The 23,987-nt window shown below is 44.9% G+C and overlaps 2 protein-coding genes across 2 annotated transcripts in view; one reads left to right on the forward strand and one right to left on the reverse strand.

The window, feature by feature from the left end:
- The window catches only part of RNFT2 (ring finger protein, transmembrane 2), a 25,998-nt gene extending 15,008 nt beyond the window's left edge, over positions 1-10,990 (reverse strand). Inside the window, exons 1-7 of the mRNA XM_032128132.1 lie at positions 10,937-10,990; positions 9,820-10,009; positions 9,000-9,478; positions 6,026-6,504; positions 5,494-5,570; positions 3,873-3,973; positions 1,626-1,779 (exon numbers count right to left, since the gene is read on the reverse strand). Of these exons, the coding sequence (XP_031984023.1) occupies positions 1,626-1,779; positions 3,873-3,973; positions 5,494-5,570; positions 6,026-6,504; positions 9,000-9,082 (894 nt within the window). The 5' untranslated portion in view covers positions 9,083-9,478; positions 9,820-10,009; positions 10,937-10,990. The remainder of the gene's footprint in view (positions 1-1,625; positions 1,780-3,872; positions 3,974-5,493; positions 5,571-6,025; positions 6,505-8,999; positions 9,479-9,819; positions 10,010-10,936) is intronic.
- A 42-nt stretch (positions 10,991-11,032) lies between these two features.
- LOC116453072 (UPF0454 protein C12orf49 homolog) lies at positions 11,033-17,439 on the forward strand. The gene is made up of 5 exons (XM_032128127.1): positions 11,033-11,282; positions 11,942-12,098; positions 13,303-13,454; positions 13,969-14,082; positions 15,051-17,439. The coding sequence occupies exons 1-5, from the start codon at positions 11,172-11,174 to the stop codon at positions 15,132-15,134; spliced, it is 618 nt and encodes a 205-aa protein (XP_031984018.1). The 5' UTR covers positions 11,033-11,171; the 3' UTR covers positions 15,135-17,439.
- Positions 17,440-23,987: the final 6,548 nt, after the last annotated feature.

The raw sequence follows: 23,987 nt of genomic DNA on the forward strand, positions 1-23,987 counted from the left end.
CCTGGAACTCTCCCATCCCAGTTTGATCTTGCTTAATTTGTTACACCAGATTTCATCCCTGGCTGGCTTAATGGCTGCAGTGCAGAGTGGGGGAGAAAACCAAATCCAGATCTAGTGGTGGGTAACAGCAGTCTCAGGTGTCAGGGGACAGTGAGACCATCCACAACATCTGAAGACAAAAAGGGGCTTAAAAAAAGTGAGACACATTGCTCTCCAGAAAAAGGTATTAAAAATGAAGCATCTGTGCTCTGAGTCATTATAGGCCCTTGACAGATGTGATCCTACCAGCCTCTCACTGGAGCTGCAAATAAAGACCCCTTCTCTTTCTTCTCTCCCGACAAGGATTAATGAGTACTTGGGATGGCTCTCAGACAAGCAAGCAAAGGCTGTGAACCTTTTCCAACACTGCAATTTATCTTGGGAAGACTATTCACATCACTTCTCCCTCCCTCCCCAGGCTGGATTATGCTCTGACCCAGCACATTAATCTCCCAAAATATAATAATAATAATAATAGAAGAAAGAAAAAAAAAAAAAGCTGGACAATTGCCAGAAATAAATTAATAACCACCTTAGATAGCCCTGCTGTGCAGGAACAAACTGCTCAACTCCCCTGCCACCCATGTCATTTCTAAGCAAAACTATTCCCAGTTTAGATACCCGCTGAAGTGCCCTGCCTGAGACTTTCAGCAATTAATGCTGGTACCTTGCATCTATAGAGTGCCTTTCATCCCAACAGCTGCCAGAAAGTTTCTTTACTGAATGCAAATAATACACATTGCTACATTTGCCACTGAAATGTGGATGCTACATGGGAGTGGAGGAAGAGGCAGCATGAGACATCTGTAAAAGTAAAAACATATCAAAAAGTATTTTAAGAGAGAATGTAGTGTGAAAGTTTCAAGTTAGACCCATTCTACATATGGTTTCATGAACATTTAAATATGTGAAGCATTTAATTAAAGTATTTCTTCACCCATGGTTAGAACTGGTGCTGTCTTTTGTGGCATCTGTAGCTTCAGTTTAACCCAGTCACTTCTTTGACCCAAGTGGCAAGTCAAAGAGACAAATACTTGCAATTTCTTCCCATGACATGAAGAGGTTCCTGCTTTAGAAACACAAATTTAAAGAGATTACTCAGAAGACAGGACTTAAGGTCAATAAGAGAAGCAGTTATCTGGCTGCTAGAACCAATTCCTCCTCAAAGAGTTCCTACCTCACCTCTCTAGACTTTAATCATTGCTGGTAGTACCGAATCCTTGCTCAGGCCTGTGACGGCTCAAAAACCAAACTTCGATACCCAGGTGACTTTCTGCCAAAGGTTTATCGAGAGATTTTAATATTTTTATTATTCCATCCATATTTGGCACTGGCACAGGGTGCCCAGAGCAGCTGTGGCTGCCCCTGGATCCGTGGCAGTGCCCAAGGCCAGGTTGGACGGGGCTTGGAGCAACCTGGGACAGTGGAAGGTGTCCCTGCCCATGGCAGGGGATGGAACTGGGTGGTCATTAAGGACCCTTCCAACCCAAATCATTCCACGATTCTCCGATTCCACACTGCACATGTGTGGTAAAGGTATCAGATTATCAAAGACAAAGGTTTGTGCATCAAGAAGAGTCTCCTACCTTTGACTTGACAGCGAGGATGATCTTGGGCAGGGCCACGATGAGGCATTTCAGGGCAATGGTGAGGTACTTCAGCACAAAGTCTGCGATGCCTACGATCCACATGAGGTCGAAGAAGTCCAGCCTGTCCAGGCTGGGTTTCAGGAATATAAGGCTGAAAGGCACGAGGCACCACAGCTCAAATACCACTGAGGAGAAGCTTGCTCAAGCTTCTTGTATCCACTGCTGGCTAGAGAGAGCCTAGAAACTCCCCCGAACTTCAGGGAAGTTCTCAAGGGCAAGAGGAGGAAGACACGCAAATTAGACCTGTGGTTCCTGTGGGCCTCTTGACTTTGCTCTTGCCCACTTCTACTGAGGCCAGCAGGTTTGCCCACTATCACAAAACAGGACCCAAACACCTATAAAGTCTGCTTTGGAAGACAGCAATCTCCATAACCTGCCTTTCCCACTGCACCAGAGCCTCTGGTGTGCTGATAGTGCCCTTAGTGCACAGGCTTGCTCCATGGGATCTGGGTGTAAAAGCTTGTCCTGGAAGTCCTGCCCAGAACAGTCCTGGTTCCCTGGGGAAGCGAACACCCCCACACCCTCTGAGGCTCGTTTGCCACAGGGGCACAGTCCCTAAAGCTACTTGTGGACATGAAACAAAGTGGTGACACAGGAAACTCTGTACCAGACACAGCAGAAAGGTCAGAACTTCACATGCGTCATGCTCTGACAGTGGCCACTGCCTGAAGCAGAACAAGAGCTGGGCTCTGTTAATACTCTTACCTGAACCAACGGTCCAAAAAAGTGATGCCCCTTACATAATGTCATTTACTGGGCTGAACATTTGCTGTTTAAAAAAGTGGAATCTGGGACAGCAGAATTTCATCCAGCAATGTGCACGAGCTACTGACTTGAGCAATAATGAGAACAAGACCCTTCTCAGGCTGAAAAAACAGGATTCACCTTCAGGGTATCTACCTGCTAAAGCCTCATGGTAGAAAGCAAAAACTAAACAGGAAAAAAAAAAGCAAAGTAAAGTAACCAACCCAACATGAAAAGCCTGAACATGAATTTAAAATACTCACAACACTGGCACAGCACAACAGGTAAAATTACACCCTAAAAACAGAAACAGAATCAGAGACTTTACTACTATTCGTGCACTAGAAACAAGAAAAAAAAAATCAGGAAATGAAAAATAAGCCAGAAGGAAACAAAACTGAAGCAGCCATTTCTAATTTGACAAGCCTGGGTTGTAAACAGTCCCAGGTCCCCACACAGCAAGCAAGAGATACACCACCCTGAGCATGACACCACTGCAGCACTCAGGAACAGGGCTTTTCATGGAGGTGTGGCCCAGCCTGTCCACTGGTCACAAGCCATGCTCTAAACTGTCTGTAGGATGGCCCCAAATTGCTAAAACCCCTTTATTTTAGACGATCTAGCCTTTATTTTAAACTAGACCCATTCATGCTTTTAACCTTGACCACCTTCTTAGAGACACACTGTTACCCTGTGGTGCAAACAACTATCACTTCCACACCTTTCTGCCATTCCTGTTCCTTCCTTTCCACTCCCTCCCACAAGCTCCATACAGTGAATCCCATGGCTTGGCCTCCCATCCAGACCCACACATTCAAGCCCTGCAGCTCTCCCCCTTTCTCTGCTTCCTATCTGTCATTATTCCTATCTGCTTTATAATAAGCAGGGACAGTGCTGAACCAAATCCATTTGTACAGACCTTCCTGTATTTGAGAACTAATTTAGCCAGGATTTGAAAGGCAAGGCTATCTTAACTACCTCAGATCCAAGTGCCTCCAAGCTCTGAGAACACTGGAGTAAAACACTGCTATTTCTTTTCCTGACCTAGACTCAAAGCTTGATAGACTATTATAGGAAGAGGAAAATCAGTGGGTCAATTCCTTATCTGCCTCTGACACCTGCACTTTATGTTCAGTTGCAGTGGTCAAAATGGGAATTCAGAGGTCCCTCTTGAAAAGGATCCACCGTGTTTTGATATCATCACACCCTGGCCCATTTATACACTGCGTATGCCCTTTATTGATAGGAGCACAAGCCACTGGTAAAGTGGCACACACATTCTTTTCCTGCACTGAAAGGTATTACAAAGATGTAACAAAGACAGCAGATCCTTTAGGCACACACGCTTCCTCCCAAAGTGCGGGGAAAGGGGGGTTTCCCTCTTCTCCTCCCTGGAAATTATCACCTGCTTCCATCCTGTACAACGTAAATTTTGCCTACCTGTTGTAAAGCTGCTGAGAGCTGAATGTGTAAAGCAAGTACAGGGTGTTTCCAGTGAGAAAGGCCAGGATCCAGAAGACAACCAACACTGATCTCTTCTCCTGAGCAAGGAAAAGCAGCAGAGTTACTTCAACTCGAAATCTCAAGACTTGAGCTCAGCCTTCAACTGCTGAAAAATCCAACCCAGGGGATGCAAATATGTACCAAAGAGTTCAGTAATTAGTTTATTCTCACAGGACTAAGAAGTAGTCTGCTAGGTAAGGACATATATAAACACAAGCAGAAATGCCTCTCACTCAGTTAACCTTTTCAATGAGGTAACTTTAGAGAAATTAATTAAAATAAGCTGGTGAAAACAACAGCCTTACTTGCAGAATGCATCTTCAAAGTTGGGATCTTTCTTGGGACATCTAAAATCTTCTGATATTTAAAATGCAGTATGACAAGCAGATTAAAAAAAGTCCATTCCACATATTGTCCTAAATTCTGAGCTGTCACCTGGTTGGAGTGACAATTCAAGGGGTCAAAAGGATCAAAGGGGTGTTTTAGAAATAGATCCAAAGTCACTCAGTGGAAGGCTTAGCTAAATCAAACATACCCCATCACTACAGGCAGCACATCTGGGTGTTATCCTAAAGCATTTTGGAACGTGCATTTTTGATTGACGAAATAATTAAAGGTCAAAAGAAGTGGAAATTTTGCATTTCAAAATACATGGAATGTTACAGACAGAAGCTGGATGGCAGAAGATACTGTCCTGCGTCTCGGCCCTCAGTAAGTTTTGGGGAGTAAATTTTATTCCTGAGAGGAAAACATCCACCATTTTTCTGCTGGGCTGATTTACTAAGAAGGGAGGTCTCTAGCTGTTCAACAGCCAGGACTGTTAAGATGAGATTTAAAGCAGGCAGATTAAGGGACACACTGCTGGAAGGACAGAGGTGCAGAGTGCAAGGCAACAGCAATCTGTTACTGGACTGTGCCATTTATCTGTTCATTCAGCGTTGGATCACATTGATTCCACTGCTGCTGGTAGATACAAGTATGCACCTGTGCAACTCATGTAATTTTAACAAAAAAGCAATTCTAGCCTTGTGCTTTTAGTGCTGTTGAACTGTTCTCCTGACACAGAAGATGAGAAGACCTGAAAAGATCTGCTGGTTTCTTTATATTCTAAGCATATTATGCACAGAGCATTATAAAGCCACTAGCAAGCAATACATCTACGAAATCTTTCAGCTGAACATCTCAAAACATTATCTAAATGCTAATAAGTTAAATCTCATCATTAACAAGTCAAATAGGCTTCAGCATCTCTGCTGTACATAATGGGAAACCAAGGTGCAGAGAAGTGCTGGAATAGGCACTGCCAAACAAAGGCAGAGGGAGATGCAGATTACAACATCCCTGACCTGTCCTCTGTTTGTTTGACTACGCCACACTTTCACAAAAAAGCAGGAGAGAAACTGTGGGAGAGCATCCATGGGGAGAAGAGGAAGAAGACAGATCTGTCCACAAATAAATGCACTCAGCCCTACACTGCAATTAAAGGGTCAACACGGATGATATTTTGTGCATGGAAAATGTTTCCTGGGAACATAAGAAGGTAAAATGCTGAACTCACCTTCAAAGCAACCTGTTCTCGGAGCGTGGAGTTGGCGTAGGCAAAGGTGCTGGCCATGCCAATGCACACAGCAATTCCTGCAGGGAAAGGCTCTGTCAGAGTGTAACTGCTGCTGCTGTTTGACTTGATTTCACAACTGCCAGCAAGACACGAGCCTCACCCCTCTGATCTCTTCTGCACTACACAGAAATCTTTGCTATCACCAGTGTAAGCTCTCCTCATCTCTCCTAGAGAGAGCTCTGAGGGAGAAGCCTTGGTAACATCCTCAGCCTCACAGGAACGTCAAGGAGAAATCAGGAAAAGGAACAGAACTGGTACGCACAGGAAACAGATGGATCTGACCCAGATGAAAACAGCTTGGACTGAAAGTAGGGTGAATTTATCACATGCATTATCCCATGCATTTGAATATGTTCCCTTCGTGCTAGACTCCATCTGGACACTGCCACATGGATAAATGTATCAGACATCACAGCCTGATAAAGCCTCCTCTAAACTCTCTAAACACAGTTCAAAAAGGATGGATGCTCACCAAGCTTGTGCTGGAAACAAACTTTAGCCAGGAGGATCAAGATGAAGGGAAGTCCCTTCTGCAGCCAACCAATCACAGCTTTTAGCTCAGAAAGAGCTGGGGCTGGAGTTCCAGCCTGTTCCTCAGTGCCCTCCTCAGCGTGCCCGTGCCGGTCCCCCCCTGCCATGTGCAGCAGAGAGGAGCCCCGGTGGTGGCCATGGTGGAAGTGATGGGACGGCTGCCGGTGGTGAAACGGGGCTCCCTCAGCTCGGCTGGCCCCCTCCTCCCTCGGGGCTGGCATCTGGATGAACACTTCCCCACCTCCGGCTGAAGAGCCCAGCACCAGCCCGGACTGGAAGGGCGTGGCTGTGATGGTGCCCGAGGGGATCCCGGCCAGCCCCGAGAACAGCTGCTGTGGAGAGGAGGCTTCAGCCTTCAGGCTTTCAAAAACTCCACTTTCATCCACGCTGGTTTCAGAACTGACCGTCTGGCTCCGGTTTCTGCAGTGGGCAGAGATTAAAGCGTTTAAATAAAAATGAGTACACAGAACTTCGTGGTGTTTTAGCCCAACCCTGACTGCAGTGATTCCAGAGTTCCTCACACACTATCAGAACAAGAAGGTCTCCAGATGACAGATGCTTTTCTCTCTACCCGCTGTCGGGAAGTTACAGCTGCAGAACTAGAGGCCAGTAACCAGACTCCTCAGATGAGATCAGAGAACCTCTGCAGACCTGACCAAAATGCATCAGTTCCTTCACCCAAGGAATGAAGCTCCCAAACCCTGTTTACTTTTGGAGAAAACAAAGAAGTAATACACCCAATACCAAATCCAATATCTTCTATAATGATTTGAGTACTTAAAGAAAAACATACAAAGCCCCATGGAACTTGCCACAACACCACCAAGTCAAGCCATACTATAAACAAACAAATTAACCAAGCTAATTCAAAGCAATGAGTTACCCCCAAAATCTTCTGTCTTTATTTAGGGACAATCACTACCTGCCCACTGATGAACTGCATCAGCAAGAGACAGAATCATCAGGGGAAGAGAAGTGTTGAGAGCTGCCTATGTGTCCTTCACAAAAGTGAAGGATGTGCTCACGGGTCCTGACAAATTCTTTTATTTTGATATTTTTTGCAAATTGGACATGGATGTACCCAAATTACTGGGCACTGGACAGAACTGGTTCTGGCACTGATTCTGTCCTGAGTGTGTTGGAATACACCCAGATTACAAAAAGAAAGTACAAATATCTTCATCCTAACAGCAAAAGACAACAGCTTTTCTTCACTAGAAGTCAATACAAGGAAAGTTTAGATGAGAGGGAACAATGCAGGCAAGGAGTAGAATAATCACCAGGCAGTAAATGCCTGACAGACAGCAAATACTTCTCTAACTTGAAGAAGGAGAGCAAACAATAAATAAACCTCAGCAAGAGGCAAAGCCCACAAATAAGGCATGTTGCAGAGCTTTGGTCCCTCTTGATTTTAATCCTGGGAGATCTCTTAACTTTAGGAATAGTGGTCACAAGGCCCTCAACCCTCTCTCCCCCATGGGTTGAAAAGCCTCCCCAGGCACTTACAGGGCACAAAGCACTGCTTTTCACCTCCCTCTGGGGACAGATTCAAACCTCTCCAGGCAAACCTTCCCACTAAGTAAACTCCTAATAAGGCTTTTTAGAGCTGCACCCCATTCCCACCATCTCTCTGCAGGCTTCAGCAAGGAATCAAGTCAACAAGACATTGCACACCTCTTTCTGGTCCAAAATATTCATCAGCCGGGTCTTCAAATTCACACCTAACACTACAATTCAGGGGTGTATACACAACTCACATCTGGGAATGTAACAAACAGACTGGGTGGAACACAGTGTTACAAATAAAGACACAACTATTGTTTGGAATAATATTACCAGGATACATGACTGTGCTTTCAGCAGGAAGGAATTAATCTGGGACATATTTAAAAACAAACAAGGTTTGTTTGTTGAAATTGTGAGGCTGCTGAAGTTAACAAAAGTGAAGACCAGCGGCAACAGCATTTCCTTCTACAGTTAGAAAAACTTCAGCCTCTGTTCCTGACAATATGGATTTACCCTGTTGAAAATCAGAAGCACCATGCAGAAAAAAACTGAAAATGGCTTTTTTCCCCTCTGAAATTAAGAATGGTACCATGCTAGCAATGGCCATGACATAAGGCCTCAACTCTAACTGCAAAACCACTATAGAAAATAAAATATTTGCTAATGATCTTTCACCTACAATCTCAGCTCAAACAGAGCAATGAAATTCCTTAGTTCCATCTTTATCTTGGAGTAATTAGATTAGTTTCTTCTTTAGGGAGAAAAAAAAAAAAAGTCATGCTCCAACTCTGGGAAAGCACCAGGGAATATTTAGTACCAGAACAAACACAGCAGCAAGGCTCCCTTGCTGCTGTCATAATTACAGAAACAAATTAGAGGTATTCTACTTCTAAATACTCACATACGTGAAGATAGATACAGACTCTGGGAAGATGTAGAGGGTCACCCAAACTCTTTATAAAACACTAAATCAGAGTAGTTGGGAGCTTCAGACCAGCAGACTTTTTAAACACCTTAATAAGAGAAGTGTAAATCGTTCTTGTTCACACAGGTCCATCCCTGCACACCGATGGCGCTCAGGTTCCCCACAGGGCTGTGCCATGAATCCCTCCTCCAGAGCTCCAAGCATCCTGCCCATGCTAAGCCAGCTGTCTCCCAGTTGTGCCATACTGGATCATCATCCTGAAACACTGTGGTTGGCAGCAATCAATAACTTATAGGAAGGAGAAAAGTAAAGCGGGCTCTAGAATCCCCAAACTTGAGCAGAAAGCCTGGCCACACCACATGCACAGGAATTTGACGTCTTTCTCAATTTTGAGCTTTCATCTTCTAAAACACCCCCTACACTTAAATCAGAACACTCCTCTCAGGAGAGAAAAATGGAGGAAAGAAGAAGGGGAAGGATTTACCTTTCAGGAGGCACGTTGTCAGTGTTGCTGCTGTGCCGCCTCTGCATTTTCCTCAAAACCTTAAAACACAACACGCTCAACATGAACCCTGTGGCTCAGCAAATCCCAGTGTGGCTACTGGCACAGACCCTGGGGGCAGAGGGCTGTGGGACCCACTCAGCTGGGGACATGGCTGGCAGGAATCATTTGCTTCTGTGACAGAGCACCTCGAGCTCCCATTTGTTTCTCAGTACACTCGCAAAGAGACAACTTTGAACGGGAAATGGGAGCACATGGGTCTCCAGGCTGGGCAGGAATTAGTCAGGTCCTCTTCTGCAGGACGTGGCAGTCACCAGGAGTGTACAGCTGTGGGATGGCATGTCCTGGCAAAGAACACGGGGACATCTAACAGTGGCTCTCGCTGTGACACGACTCAACGCCCTCGTGGGAAATGAAATCCCGTCTTCTACTTCTGCAGAAACTTGCTTTGCAAAGCAAAACTGAGAGGGAGGAAGAAAAAGAAAATGTGTAAAAGAAAATGTATTTTTATGAAAAAAATACAATTAGGTCACGACAATATTCTTTTAAACAGGCAACTTATTCATTTTAATCTACAGAAATGCCATCTGCAAACTCTAGACAATGGCTCCAGACAACAATAGCTACTTAATAAAATGTAAAGACTAAAATCTAAATACTCTTGAATATAAAAAGTTATAACATTATTTATAACATTTCATACCGCATGATAATATATAGACAAATGTGTAGCCCTATACCTGTACTGTGTAAAGGCACAATGGCTCTGGGAAGGTTTGCCAGCTGTCTGAAAGCACAGTACCTGAACAACAGCTTTATCCAGAGGTGAAAGGTGCCAGCCACACTGGGAGAGACGGAATCCCAAGAGTGTGCAGACATTGACAGTTGGAGTGCTTCAGACAGTCCAAGACAGTCCAAATTTCAAACTCATCACAGGTCCTTCAAGCCAATGACTGTCAAGCACCTGGCCCCCAGTGCTCACACAGGCCCACCTGGAAGAAGCACATGCAGAGAGTCATTTTCAGCACAGCACAAAGAGTTTTACCCCTCCATCTCCCTGGGAAAGGCAGAGAGGTGCAGGAACCCTTGGTGCTTCAAGCCCTGCCCATGTGCATGATCCAACAAAGCTGTTTCCCTCTCAGATTGGCACCTGCATCCCCGGGAGTACTCCCAGAGTTGTACTCTGCCTTCGTTGTGCCCATACATATATTCATAAGTGTATTTATATACACATGCACATATATCATAATATATATTTTTATATATACATCTATATATACACATATGTTCATATATATGTGTACACATATATATTCACATATCTATGTACACATAGATGTATAGGTATAGGTATACATCTATTAATGTATACCTACATACACATCTATTAACACAGTCCTATACATATACACATATATACACACACATGTATATATAGGTATACATATATGTATATACATATACCCACACACACGAATCTATTAATATGGTTCCATACATGTAAATACATATACACGTCTCTATATATGCATACACACATATACATACATGATATACCTATACAGATAGCTATACATAGGTATACACACATATATATCTATAAATACAATTCTATACATACACACACACACATATATGTACACACACACACAGACATAAGCGAGGCCTTTTCTTCCGAGTAGGCGGGGAAAGGAGATCCCACGGTTGGGATCCGTGGCGCAGGGCCCTAGCGGGGCGGGAGCTAGCCCAGCTCAGCCCAGCTCAGCCCAGCCCAGCTCAGCCCAGCCCAGCTCAGCTCAGCTCAGCTCAGCTCAGCTCAGCTCAGCCCAGCCCAGCCCAGCCCAGCCCAGCCCAGCTCTGCCCTGCCCAGCCCAACCCGGCTCAGCCCGGCCCGGGCCCGGCGGTCCCCCCGTGCCCACCGGCTCGGCCCCGCTTGCGGCGCCGGTCCCGCCCCCGCCCTCCCGGCGCACGCCCGGCCGCGGCTTCCGCCTCCCCCGCCCGCCCGGCGGAAGCGCTCGGGCCGCGCTGGGGCCGCGGCAGCGCCCGGGGCTCTGCGCTCCTCGCTGCCGGCTCGCCGGTGATGCCGGTCCCGGGCCGGCGCTGTCCCCGCCGGTGCTGCCCCTCGTCGCGGCGGGCTGAGCCCCCGGACCTGCCATGGTGCCCTGCGGGGCCGTGCTCTGGCGGCGGCTGCTAAGGAAGCGGTGGGTCCTCGGCGTCGTCTTTGGGCTCTCGCTCGTTTACTTCATCACCAGCACCTTCAAGCAGGTCAGTGCCCGCCCCATCTCCGTCCCCATCCCCGGCCCCGGCTCCGGCCCCGGCCCCGGCCCCGGCCCCGGCCCCGGCCCCGGCCCCGGCCCCGGCCCTGACACGCCGCGGGGAGGATTAAAACATCCCTTATCCCAGGCTGACTTTTGTTCTTCAGGTGTTGTCATCGAACTCCTGGATTATGCGGCCGTAAGAATGACGTTATAAATCTGTAATAGATGCAAGAGTTTAAAATAGGAATGCCTGATACTGTGTTTGACAGCAATAGTTGTTTGAACCAAAACTGGAAAAAGAAAATCTCCAATGGGTTTGGTAGTTGTTGTATCTCTTGCAGTGGTAATTCCACTGGCAAAGGGCTCAGGAAAGAGAAATATGTGCAGTTGTTATTTAATATAACATATACTACTTTTGTGGTTGTAGTAACTGAGTTCAGCTGCGTTAGCTGATCCTCGGTGAGCTTGAATACCCTCACGTTACTGGACTGCGTATCTTCCTGTTGTGTATACTACCAAGTAGTAAGTTGTTTACACCATCAAAGCTGGAGTTTCCTGTGCTGTGGAGTTTACAAGTACTAGGCATCTTTAATCCTGGGAAAGCACGTGGCTTGAAGTGGCAGAAGGAACTTGTCTGTTTGGTTGCATTCCTGTTTTTCCTTGCAGGAAGAAAGGATGGTGAGAGACCGGAATCTCCTCCAAGTGCAGGAGCATGAGCAGCCGATCATGTGGAAGGTGAAGTTCAGTTCGGGAAACAGCAGTCAGCTGAGTAACCAGTGCAGGAACTCTGTGCAGGGGAAGCTCCTCATTACAGATGAACTGGGTATAGTTGATACTAAGAATTTATTCTAGATATGGCAGTGCTGAACGCTGCTTTGCCTGTCTGACTGCTGATGGCACTTTCCTGTAACAACTCCTCGTTATTAAGGCATTTTTACTCGGCCTTTGGCCTTGTCTCCTCTGGCTGGGTGAATTTCACTGTGGCTGCAGATGTCGATGCTTTGGTTCTGTGCACACCAGACTTGGGTCCAGCAGGCTCAGCTCAGGCCCGGGGCTGTGTGAGAGTGACTGTGACCTCACTAAAGTCAAAGAATTCCAGTTACCTTTGCACAGAACTCAAACGTTGACTCCTGCTCAATTTACTGTAGGTGCTTGCAGAGCTATTTGTGTCTCCCTGCAGTGTGCTCCTACTGTCAGCAGGGTTAGGGAGAGTAATTGAGGAAACCTTATTGGCCTTGTATGGAGGCAGCTCAGGACTGGTGTAATTAGTGCTCTGTCACAGTTAACAAGCTCATCTGACCCTTGTAAACCCAAGGTTATTAACTACTTGTTCTAAGTGGTAGAAGTTAAAGACTCTTTGGTGTCATGCACCTGTGCTTGTTGCTTAGACCCTGGATCTTTACTGACCACAAATCAAGGCTGTAGAAAACCCACCACATCTTTTGTGATTTGCATCAATGTTACATTTGGCACTGCCTGACTCAGGCTTAGTGCCAGTTCATAAGATCTCTCACAGTCTAACACTGTAGTAGTACAGTTTCCATGAGAATATACACCATATTTCTACACCATTAAGGATTCCACTCAGCAATGAATATTGCAGCTATCCTGCATGGCTAAATCTAAGTCTCTTCATGGTGAACTGTAAGAGAATTATCCAGACACAGACCCATTGAAAAAATGTGTGTCATTTTTTTTTCCAATACAATCAGTGCCAATCCCCTTCCCCTTTCACAACAAGGAACTATGCCCAAAGAAAGTCAGAACTTAAATATTCTGCATTTAAATAGTCATACTGTATATACAGCACATATTAGAGTAGGATATAATAATTGTGCAGATAACACTCTGCTGTTGGAAGCGCCACTCTCCATTTCAAAGAGTGGCTACTTAGGACTGAGAGGGATCATAATCTACTAAATGATAAACAAACCTGTTCTTAAGTAATGTGATTCTTACTACAGATTTTTGTAGAACATATGGAGGAGCGTGCATTGACAGTTGTTACTCCTGTTGCTGTTTTCCAGGCTACATCTGTGAGAGGAAGGACCTGCTGGTGAATGGCTGCTGCAATGTGAATGTGCCCAGCACAAAGTTGTACAGCTGTGACAGCTGCCTGCCCAATGGCTGCTGCAGCGTCTACGAGTACTGCGTGTCCTGCTGCCTGCAGCCCAGCAAGGTACATGGGCATTCTCCTGCTTTCCAGGTGTTCTCAGCTGCTCGGGTTCCTCTGTGGCTAAACGTGCTTCTTTGTGAGGAGCTTTTTCCTTAGACGGACAGTTCCTTTTCTTGGAAGGATGAGGAAAGCCTCCAAGGACCATATGCCAAGCTACAAATAAAGCTTTAACAAAATTCATCCTTCCCACCTTTGGGAGGAAATGCTGGGAGCCTTGCAAAGTGTTTCAGCTTCAGGGGAATTGCATTTGCTGAAGGGAAATGATTGCAGAAGAGTTACTCCAGCCAGTATTGGTTCTGTAACTGGCACTTCCCCGTATTCTGTGAGCATCTCTTAGATTCTTTTCCTACTGCTGGGGTTCTGAGGCATTAGCCTTTCAGTGCTTGCTAGAAATCCTGAGTGGAGTTGCTTACTATTCCTCTGATACCTGAGCTGTGTAGGTTAGGATGGGCTTTGATTACTCCTTGCTGAAGTAGAGCATTTCTGGTTTTTGCCTCCTGTTTGCTGACCACTTTAGCAACATCTCCTGGAGCGGTTCTTGAACCGGGCAGCGATTGCTTTCCAAAACCTCTTCATGGCAGTGGAAGATCACTTTGAGCTGTGTCTGGCCAAATGTAGGACTTCGTCACAGGTAAGGAACAAGCACGTGTCCAGGGCCCAAAAAAGTGCCCTTGGAAAATGGGGCTCAATCCTGTGAATGGCTGGTGTGTCATGTTTGTATGTACACGGGCATTTTCCTAAAAGTTGAAGCTATGGCTGAGAGCCGGTCTGAAGGCAAAGCACATAATTAGAGCAGGATGAGTTGCACATTCTCTTTTGAAAAGGGGGGCTTAACCACAAAGAGACTGAGTTCAATGACCAGTGAAGATCTCGGATGAGTTCTGGGGAAGATCTCATTAATATGAAAGCAGTGAGAGCTGTTCCCAGTAGCCTCAGAATGCTATTTTATGGTACAGTTGGAGACTTTACCATATACTGACAATCATCTGCGTAGCAAGTTGAAAACTATGTTGTAATTTTTTTGCTTATTAAGAACAGAGGTGAACTTCTGTTACCCATGTGATTTTATTAGAAGTTTTTGGTCTAAGTAAGCATTGGCCCTTTTAGAAAGTGCTGTTGGCAATGTCCTGCAGCTTCAGTATTTCATGTAGCGATAGGGGTGGACTGCAAACAAAGGATAGAGTTCCAAATGTCTCCAAAGTTACTGGGATTTTTTTACCCATAAAATCTGAACTCTACCTTTTATCAAGAAAAATGCACACATCTCAAGTAGCAACTTTACTGTGCTCTGCTTGCTTAGAACATTTGATGATACTGCCTAAACATATCTAATTTTTTTTTTTTATTATTGAATCTGTTCCCACCTACTTGGGTATTCTCCTCAAAAGGAGGTTCTGGTTAACATTGCTCTTTTATGGTTAACTGGCTCTTCTATGCTGCCAATGCAGAGTTCTTTGACTCCAAAGATACTCTGATGTGTAGAAGAATTGGGGACTTTTTTTGCATATGCATAAATGCTGTGGGTTTTGTCGTTTGGTGAAGGGATGCCTTGTTTCAATGTGTGTGTATTGTTAAAGCTTCTCCTCCTCTTCCTGGCAGAGTGTGCAGCATGAGAACACCTACAGAGACCCGATTGCCAAATACTGCTATGGCGAGTATCCCCCAGAGCTCCTGCCTGTTTGAGAGCTGCAGGATCTGAGCAACAAAAGGAAGGAGCTGGAGACTTGAATCTGGAAGAACAAGACAACAGCTGTTGCTTTACCAAAGCCTCAGTGTAAAAAGCTTGTCTTGTCTTGTCTGTGGGGGCAAACCCAGAGGTGAACAGAGGAAGTAAGGAACTTAAGTTCTTCGGGACTGAATCTTGCTTTCTTCAATTTATTATGCACCTGCTTCAGAGTGCTAGTACTGTGCTACAGTGCCAGTGCATTCTTTGAATACTTCCTCTAAATTTCAGGAATCACAGAGTCGATCTAGGCTATAGAACATCGTGGGAAAAATATCTAATGTGTCTTTGCAGCTGTAGATGGAGGTTCAGTTGTGTCTCTGCATTCCAGAGACTTTCCAGAGTGACAGTAGTAACGGGAGGATTTTTCCTTTTAGAGAGCAAAGCATGCCCACTATGCTTCTCTCTTTGGAGCCCTTCTTGATGTGCATGGTGTACACTACATATGTAATTATGAATTATTTATTCATTTTATAGGGGTCACTGGCTGACAGTATTTATGCTTTGCATAGCTAGTTGTGGATGCCTTTCAGTCCCTGCTTTGCTATGTCAGCTGGAAGGGATGTTTTAGATCCTGACTAAAGTTGGTAGGGGTTTTTTCCTCCTTAGTCTAAAGGAATTATATTGGGATTTGTCACTATAGTACTTATGTTGCTCTTAGGGAGTTTAAACCATTCAGAACTCCAATGGAGTTGTTCTTCTGCCAAAGTCCCATCGCACAAGAGAAGAGCAGGGATCTGCCTAGGATGGGATGTTTATTGTCTCTGAACACTTTCCTTGTTACTCTGGAACAGTTTCCTCAAAGAGGAGTCTAGTTTTGTGAGCAGCTCTTTGCTGGTCCTCTTGCTGACACGGAGCAGGGATGATTTGTTTGCTTGAACTTGTTCAGGCCTTGGTATTTCAAGTGTATTTCACTCCTGGTTGTGCAGGAGGCAAAAGGGTGGAGTTGTAGGACTTCAGTTTAATGATGTCCTTGTGCATGAGGTATTTAGAACATCAGAACATGGTGCAAACCCTCCTTTGAGGACAGCTGTGTTGCATGAGCTCAGCTGAAGTCATGATGCTTTTGATTTGCTATTGGACATACTTGACATACTCTGGAATTGTGGCCTGATCAGAATGACAACAGCCTTGGTTCTCCACAGTTGCTCCTAGCTCTCTAAAGTTGCAATTTCAACTCTGTCCTTCTAAAGGCCACACAACACAGAAAAGGTGGGTAGAGAACCTGTAAATGCTGACTAAATTTCTGCTCCCCCTGCAAAGTCCAAGTGCTAGACTAAACTGAGCTGTTCCTCTCTATATGCAGAGCCTCATTTCTCTTGTTTTTATCCCATTCATCTCCCCCATAATTTTGACTTTGCATCTGCTTGCTTAAACTGCATAAAGTAAAAATGAAATAAAAGCGTAGAAGTCTACAGAGGTGTTGAAGATAAAAACCACGAAAAACAAACAGTGGTGGAGTATCCTGCTGCAGATCTGTAGAATGCTACTGCAATTGCATATGATATAAAGACTACAATGCATATGGTACTACGTATGGTAGTACAAGAAGTAGTACCAGCCATCTGATAAAATCCACTTGCATTGCTTTTGTTGTTCTTTCCTAGAAGTCATCAAGTGAAATAATGGCTCCATCAGCAGATTGTCTTGGAAATCTTGTTTTTCCAAGAGCTTGAGAGCTTTAGCATTAGCAATTTATCCAACTGAAAACTGTCTCCCCTTTGCTGCCATCCTATGGCAACTTGCTGCAGCAGACATGGTACAGTGTGAGGATGCAGTGTGAAATGCTGTCTTCAGAGGGTAGCAGAGGTTGCTTCTCTTTTCAGTGTTAAACAGATTCTTCACCCCTTTCCAGCACTTCGTAATCATTTTCCCTAGGGAAGGCCATCAGCTTGGTCTGTCATATCATATCATTCCTGCTGAGACATATTCCAGCACTTCATGTGTTTGCACCATGGCTGATGAGGTCAAGATGCTGATGGCTTGCTCTTGCTTTCTTTTCCAACTTGATAATAATTCCTTAGCAGGTGATACCACTGCGTGAAGCAGTAATTGTAAGGAATCATAAGAAACATTGTAATTTGGACAACTTTGTGGGAATTCCTGTCCCTTTTCTCTCCTAGAAAAACAGGATGTGATCAGAAGTGCATTGTGACCATTGTCCATCCAATGGGACAGAAACTGCATCCTCCCTCCTTGGTAGTTGAGCTGTTCAGCTGTGTCTGTACTACGTGTTAAATCATTAAAAATTTGTGTTCCAAAATACTGCCTGTTCTCATGTCTTTCTTTGAGCTACAAAGCAACTGTACCAAAATGTAAGTTTGAAGAATGCAGTGGAGCGGAGAAGGACTTGAATATGTGTAAAAAAGGCAAGCAAGTAGAGGCAAACAGGAAATCGATTTCATTTTAATCTAAGACAAGAGCATGCTTCTATCAATGATTAACAGAAAGGTCAGGCCCTTTGCAAAAGTGGATTGAGCAGGGGAAGGAATGCAAATGATTGCTTCATGTTGGGAAGATAAGATGAGAAATGTCAAAATCTTTGCTTCCTGATAATACTTCCATGTGGTTTAAGTGATGTCCATCCCTCTTGCAAGAAGTGTGGTGATTCTGTGGGTGTCTGACATCTCCTTTTTATTTGTCAGCTGAGAGACTGGGCTGGTTGATGCGTGTTTGGCAGCAGATTTAATGACAGCATCTGATGGAGCAAGTAGCTCTGCTTATCTGCACTGAGGTCAGCGCTGGGGATAATTGGATGGGTTCTGTACTCCCTGATTTCTGTAGTTTGCAAGAATATTAATGCTAGTGAAAAATGGTATCAGTTGACATTCTCTACTGCTTCTCGAGGATGGCACATGGAGAACTGGATAAAAATCCTTCCTGTCGGGCTGGAGTGCTGAAATGGCAAATGCAGACCTCTGACTTGAGGCCACCACTGAACAGTTGATGAGTTGGGATCATGTTTTCTGCATTCTCAGAATCTCTTTCATTGCAGTGGCAATTCTTTGTCTCCAGGCTCTGATTGCTTGGAGAACTTTCTAGCAAACTATACTGGAGTCAATTTCTGCATATAAAGCATTAAAGCACAGCAAATCCTAAGCATGAGTCTTTGTTTCGATATTCTTTTAAAAAGCAAATGCTTTTTTAATTTCCCTCATCATTTAGCTGGACAGACTTGAGCTGTAGGATTTGTTCTGTCTTGTGCTAGTCACTTAAGTGCAAACACAGTTGATCCTTTTACCTAGCACCATAATGCGATATTTGTTCTTCAATTCAATTCTAGTCAAGGAGAGGTGGGGGAGGAGGTGAAAAGGAATTTTCTAACTCAGCAAGTTCCACAAAAGATGGAATTCAGCAAATTATCAGTGCTTTAATAACAGCCCTCTGCATTTCTTTACAACCCGAGGCAAACAACTAACTCTATGCAGAGGGGGGAAATGCCAACTTCAAAACCTGCAGGGAATGATGGGAAAGTACTTAGTTCTTCATTTTTGATGCGTGTCTAATTAAACAGACAGCTCTATCTAATATTTTTGGTCAATTAAGGTCTGACTTGTAGCAACATGCACATTGTCTACATGATGTTTTCCATTTTGAGGCAGTTGTACAGCCACAGATTTTTCTTAGAAATCATGGGTTAGGTAGATTAGAAGTGAATGTCTTAAGCAAGAATTCTCACGATGCCTTCAGATTGAAGCACGTTTGTTGCTGTGGTCTGCTGTTTCAGCTATGGTAAAATAACATAAAACTTCAGAGTAGAGAAAATGAAGAAATTCATTCTGGCTGATGTCTTGCCTCATAGAAGCTTTTCTATTATGTGTTTCAATTAAGGAGATAGAAGACCACAAGCTATAGTTGCAAATGGAATGAGAGGCAAGTGTTAGGTTTTCCATGAATGAGATGGCAATCCCTTTCTACTGGTAATAGTTGAAATGAAGACTAGCACCTGATTTCTTGCCAGTGTAATGGAAGCTTCCAAAAAAACCCAGCTCTCATCTATCCCATGTGTATTCCGTCTCTCTGCATGCACCTACAGAATAAGGCACACTAAGAGGAATCAAGGTAAGTGGGAATCCTGTACCATGGCCAGCATTTTGTTCTTGTGCTGCCCAAAATCTGTTTCGATTTTAAACTTCTCAGAGCAAAAAGACAACATTTGTTGTTCCTACAACTTCGGATCTTGGCCTCACCTGCAGCCTTTAATGTATCAACTGATAGGAATAGTACCTGTCTTACAGAGATATGAAATATCACCTTTTGAAGAAGTGGGATAAGGTTGGCTTTAAGTCACAGGTGTGACATGTTTGTTTGTTTAAACACTGGAAAAGTAGTAGCATTATTGACATTATCATATGCAGAAAATGCATCCCTCAGCTATGTCAGATGACACTCCCTATGCTTTATACACATCTTCAAACAGAATAATGTAGATTAGCTGCAAACTACAGTTACAGACCTGCTTGGTAATAAAAGCGGTGCTGTCTGAGGAAATAAACATGTTCATACTTGGATGAGCAGGGTCCTAATTTATCTAAATCACCGATGTCTTGAAAATACACATTCAATTAAAAAATTCCAATCCTCTGTAGTAGCAAATGCATATGAAAGTATGAGTAAGCAAATGTAAAATACCTCTTCTGATCTCTTTTTTTTCTGCTCAACGACAAGCTCACCTCTAGCAGCATCTCAGCCGGTGTAGCAGCCAGGAGCTGCCAGCAGAGGTTACCACAGCCTTTGGATAAAGGCTGGTCCCCGTCCATGGAGCTGGGCTGGCACATGGCCCCTGGAGCTGGATTCCCTTCAGCAAAAGGCAGGCGAACGTACGACTACAGGACACGAGTCATTACATTGCTGCAGGAAAAAGCATGGAGCGTGTGTCTGGAATTCCTCCTGCACCTTTGGTTTGGCTACCAAAAACAACCTACAAAATAAACTTATTTGTGAGGACTGCCTGGGTTTTAAACCTCTTGGATGATCTTGGGTGCTAATGTGGGAAAAGAGACATGAGAGTGGGGTAGTCTCATTGATAACTGAGTAGTAGTAGTAGTAATAATAATAATAATAATAATAGTAATAATAATAAAAAACTCGGCCCGAGTGAGGCCACATCTGGAGTATTGTGTTCTAGTCTGGTCTCCACAGTTCAAGACAAGGAGCTACTAGAGAGGGTCCAGAGGAGGCTGCAAAGGTGGAGAGGGGTCTGGAGCGTCTCCCTTATAAGGAGACACTGAGGGATCTGGGCCTGTTTAGTCTACAGAAGACTGAGAGGGGATCTCATTAATGCATATAAATGTCTCCGAGGGATGTTAGAGGATGGTGCCAGACTCTTTTCAGTGGCATCTGGTGACAGGAAAAGGGGCAATGGCCATAAACTAAAACACAAGCGGTTCTACCTCAACACGAGGAAGGATTTCTTTCCATGGAAGGTGGCAGAGCACTGGAACAGCTGCCCAGGGAAGGTCTGGAGTCTTCCTCTCTGGAGACATTCCAAACCCACCTGGACACCTGCCTGCGTCACCTGCTCTAGGTGACCCTGCCTGGGCAGAGTGGTTGGACTAGGTGATCTCCCAACCTGTTACTCAGTGATTCTGTGAACAACAACAAAAATAGTAGTAATAATTATTATAGTACCCCTGACCCTCACAATAGAGGTAGGAATTGGGTAGATTTGCCCAGCAACTGCAGTCTGGGCTGCGATGGTGGCTCTCCTCGCACCTGATGGGGCACTGTGGTGCTCCCTGAGGGTGCCGGGGACTTCCCATCTTTTTTCCCCTCACACACTCCTGGCCCTGTTTCCCGCTTTTTTCCCCTTACGCCCTCCAGTCCCATTTCCCGCCTTTTTTCCCCTCAGTCGTCCATGGGCCCCATTTGCCGCTTTTTTTTCTCCTCATGCACTTCCAGCTCCCGTTTGCCATTTTTCTCCCCCTTGTGCATCCCTGGGTCCATTTCCTGCCTTTTTCCCCTTGTGCACCCCCAGTCCTGTTTCCCACCTTTTTTACCCCTCACACACCCCTAGCTCCCATTTCCTGCCTTTTTTCCCCTCAGACACCCATGGGCCCCATTTGCCGCTTTTTTTTCCCCTCACGCATTCCTGGGTCCGTTTCCCACCTTTTTCCCCTCACGCATCCCCAGGTCTGTTTCCCGCCTTTTTCCTCTCGCACCCACAGCCCCCATGACCTGTCTGGCGTGGGGCTGCGGTGATGAACCCGTCGTGGGACGAGGCTGTCAGACAGGACGGGGTGTGTCACCCTCGGAGCGGTGTCCTGTGGCTCGCGGAGCTCCATGACCATGTCCGGACCCCAGCCAGGGGCTGGAGCGGCCCATGGCCCACCAGGGAGTGCCGAGGTGAGTCTGAGGGAGGCGGCAGCCATGCCCCGCTGAGATGCTGCCTTGTCCCTGTTCCAGCTGTAGCTTTGCTTACACTTCCCCTCACTGCCTGCAGTCCAACAAGCCCTCTGGGTTCATGTTTGGTTAAAAGGCCTTATTTTAACGTGTATTTAAATGTTAACCTCCGTGTGGGGCTCAGAACTGGCACTGCCCTGTGGGACGGGCTCAGCCCCTCAGCCTGACTTCTCTTTTCCCAGCCCCTCATGGATGTGAATTTGCTTTGAAATCTCCTGCCACCCCTAAAGCTGCTTTCATTTTCCTCCTCTCAGCTCACTGGATGCTTTAGTTTCTCTTTTTCTTTTCTCCTTTCATCAGGCCCCTCTGTCTGTTCTCCCTTCCCCTGCTTTGCCTTTGCTCTGTCTCAGCTGTAGTTACTGAAGGCTGAAACAGGAGAATGGGAATTCTTCCTCCTAGAGATAATGTTGCTTTTTTAAGAAAAGCACTCCTCCTTGCTTTTGATAAAAGAGGGAGTGTCTCCTTTTTTCCCCCCTCCTCAATTTCTCTTCACCCCTATATGAATCTGGTGCTACCTGTGGCTTTCCATTGTCTCAGTCCAGCTTCACTTTGTGTATTTATGCAAAATTTCATACTGTCATGGTTGCAGTCTGTGTTAAAGGCACACCCATCCAAAGTCTCAGGAGAGAAAACTTGTGTTTCTCCACACCTGTGCCATCTGCTGGGCTGGGAATCAGAGTATGAATTTTCCCATTTATGTTGCATTTGCCCCTAAAAATTCAGCTCTTGGACCTGGATCCCACTGAGCAAAAGCATCTCAAATATATGGATTTTTCTTTGAAAAGCGTACATTTACTTTTTCAGCCACAGGAGTTCTAAATCTACTTGAAAGTTACTGAAAACCCCTATGTTGCTAAAGAAAGCATTTGTCCTCATTCCAATACCCCAGCCTGCTGCTAGCAGCAGATGAGGCTTGCTTGCAGGAGATAAATGATTTATGGAAAGGTGTGCATGCTATCTGATCTGAATCTTTACTGTGATAAGTTTATATTTAGAACTTTTTATAATACCAAAATAGCACCAGCATCAGTTAAGCTTTTTTTCTTTAGTAGGTACTTAAAATTTTGTTGTTATCTCTAAATGAGCCCAGGTAATTTGTGCTCATGACCCTTCATCCTGATGCATGGAAACCCAGCCCTAAGCTGAAAAGTAATTATTTCTTTTATATATATATATATATATACACACACAGTGTTCTCCTGCTTTGCTTAATGATGTCTGGGAGGACTAGTTCTCAGTGCTCAACAGGCTTTTTTCCTGTCCTGCTATTTTTAAAATTCAGGCTGGGTTCTCCCTGCATCTTGTATATCCCTGTTTTTGAAAGCTTGGCAGTTGGAAGTGAAATGATTTACTGGTGATACATGAACTCAAACAGCAATGTCAAACGTCGAGAGTTCTAACATTAAGTATTCAGCAATTGCGTGCCAGGTCCACTCCTAAAACCATCTTAAATTTAAAAATAAGTGGGAATGTGCTTGTTTGTCATCTGAAGATGGACCAATGAAGTTTCAAAATTCTGAGTTCCTCTTTACAATTGTAGAGGTTGAGTTTTTTCTTTCTTGTGTAAAAACTACATAACTATCTTACTCCAGCAGCTACAACAAAAAAGCCACGGATGGTCTCAGACCCATGAAAACATTGTGGGAGTTGGCGACTGACAGCGACTGCAAGACGAGTGAAATAAAAACCAAATTTCAACCTATAGCGTCTTAGTTGTTTCTGATTATGAAATGGAAATGCCTTCAGGTTTGAGGGTGTTTTTGGTACACAAGTAATACTCAGCTACAGGGGATGTATTAAGAAGCTGCAATTTTTATAAAGTCAGTTTTTCAGATCCCAAGTCCTGCAACTTAAAAAGGGTGCAGTTGGGGGTGGATGGAATTCCTTTGGAGTTTATTAAGCGCTGTAAGCTGAGTAAAGACTGAGAGCTTTGGACCTCATCAGGATTCTCCCTGGCTTCCTGCCAGCTGGCTTGCAGGTGAGTTCCATGTAAAGAGCTGATATATTCTGTCCTCAAACCCAGAGTTTGCTGCTGAAATGCTGCAAGGGACCAGGCTGCTAAAACAAATTAAGCTATCTATTTGTGAACATTTTGTGATGTTACACTGTATGCACTTGTCACAGTGCTGCCACATCAAGGTTAGAGCGAGAAGGTGACTAGCTGGCAGTCACTTAATCAAAGGGAGCTGTTGATGTCTCAGGTAGCCCAGGCAGGGTGAGGCTTGCATGCTCCATTGCTTTTAACAGCCAGATAATGAATATGCTTTCCAGAATTCGTGTTTCTCATAGGGGAAGCAGCAGCTGCCTGTGATCTGTGTCGCTGTCAAAGGAAAGTGAGATGTAGTTAATTCAGGACTACACAACAAAGACATATTGATCAGGGCTCTTCTGGCTCTGGTTGGATTTCTGCA

Source organism: Corvus moneduloides, chromosome 18 (assembly GCF_009650955.1).
Source record: "Corvus moneduloides isolate bCorMon1 chromosome 18, bCorMon1.pri, whole genome shotgun sequence".
NCBI classification, from domain to species: domain Eukaryota; kingdom Metazoa; phylum Chordata; class Aves; order Passeriformes; family Corvidae; genus Corvus; species Corvus moneduloides.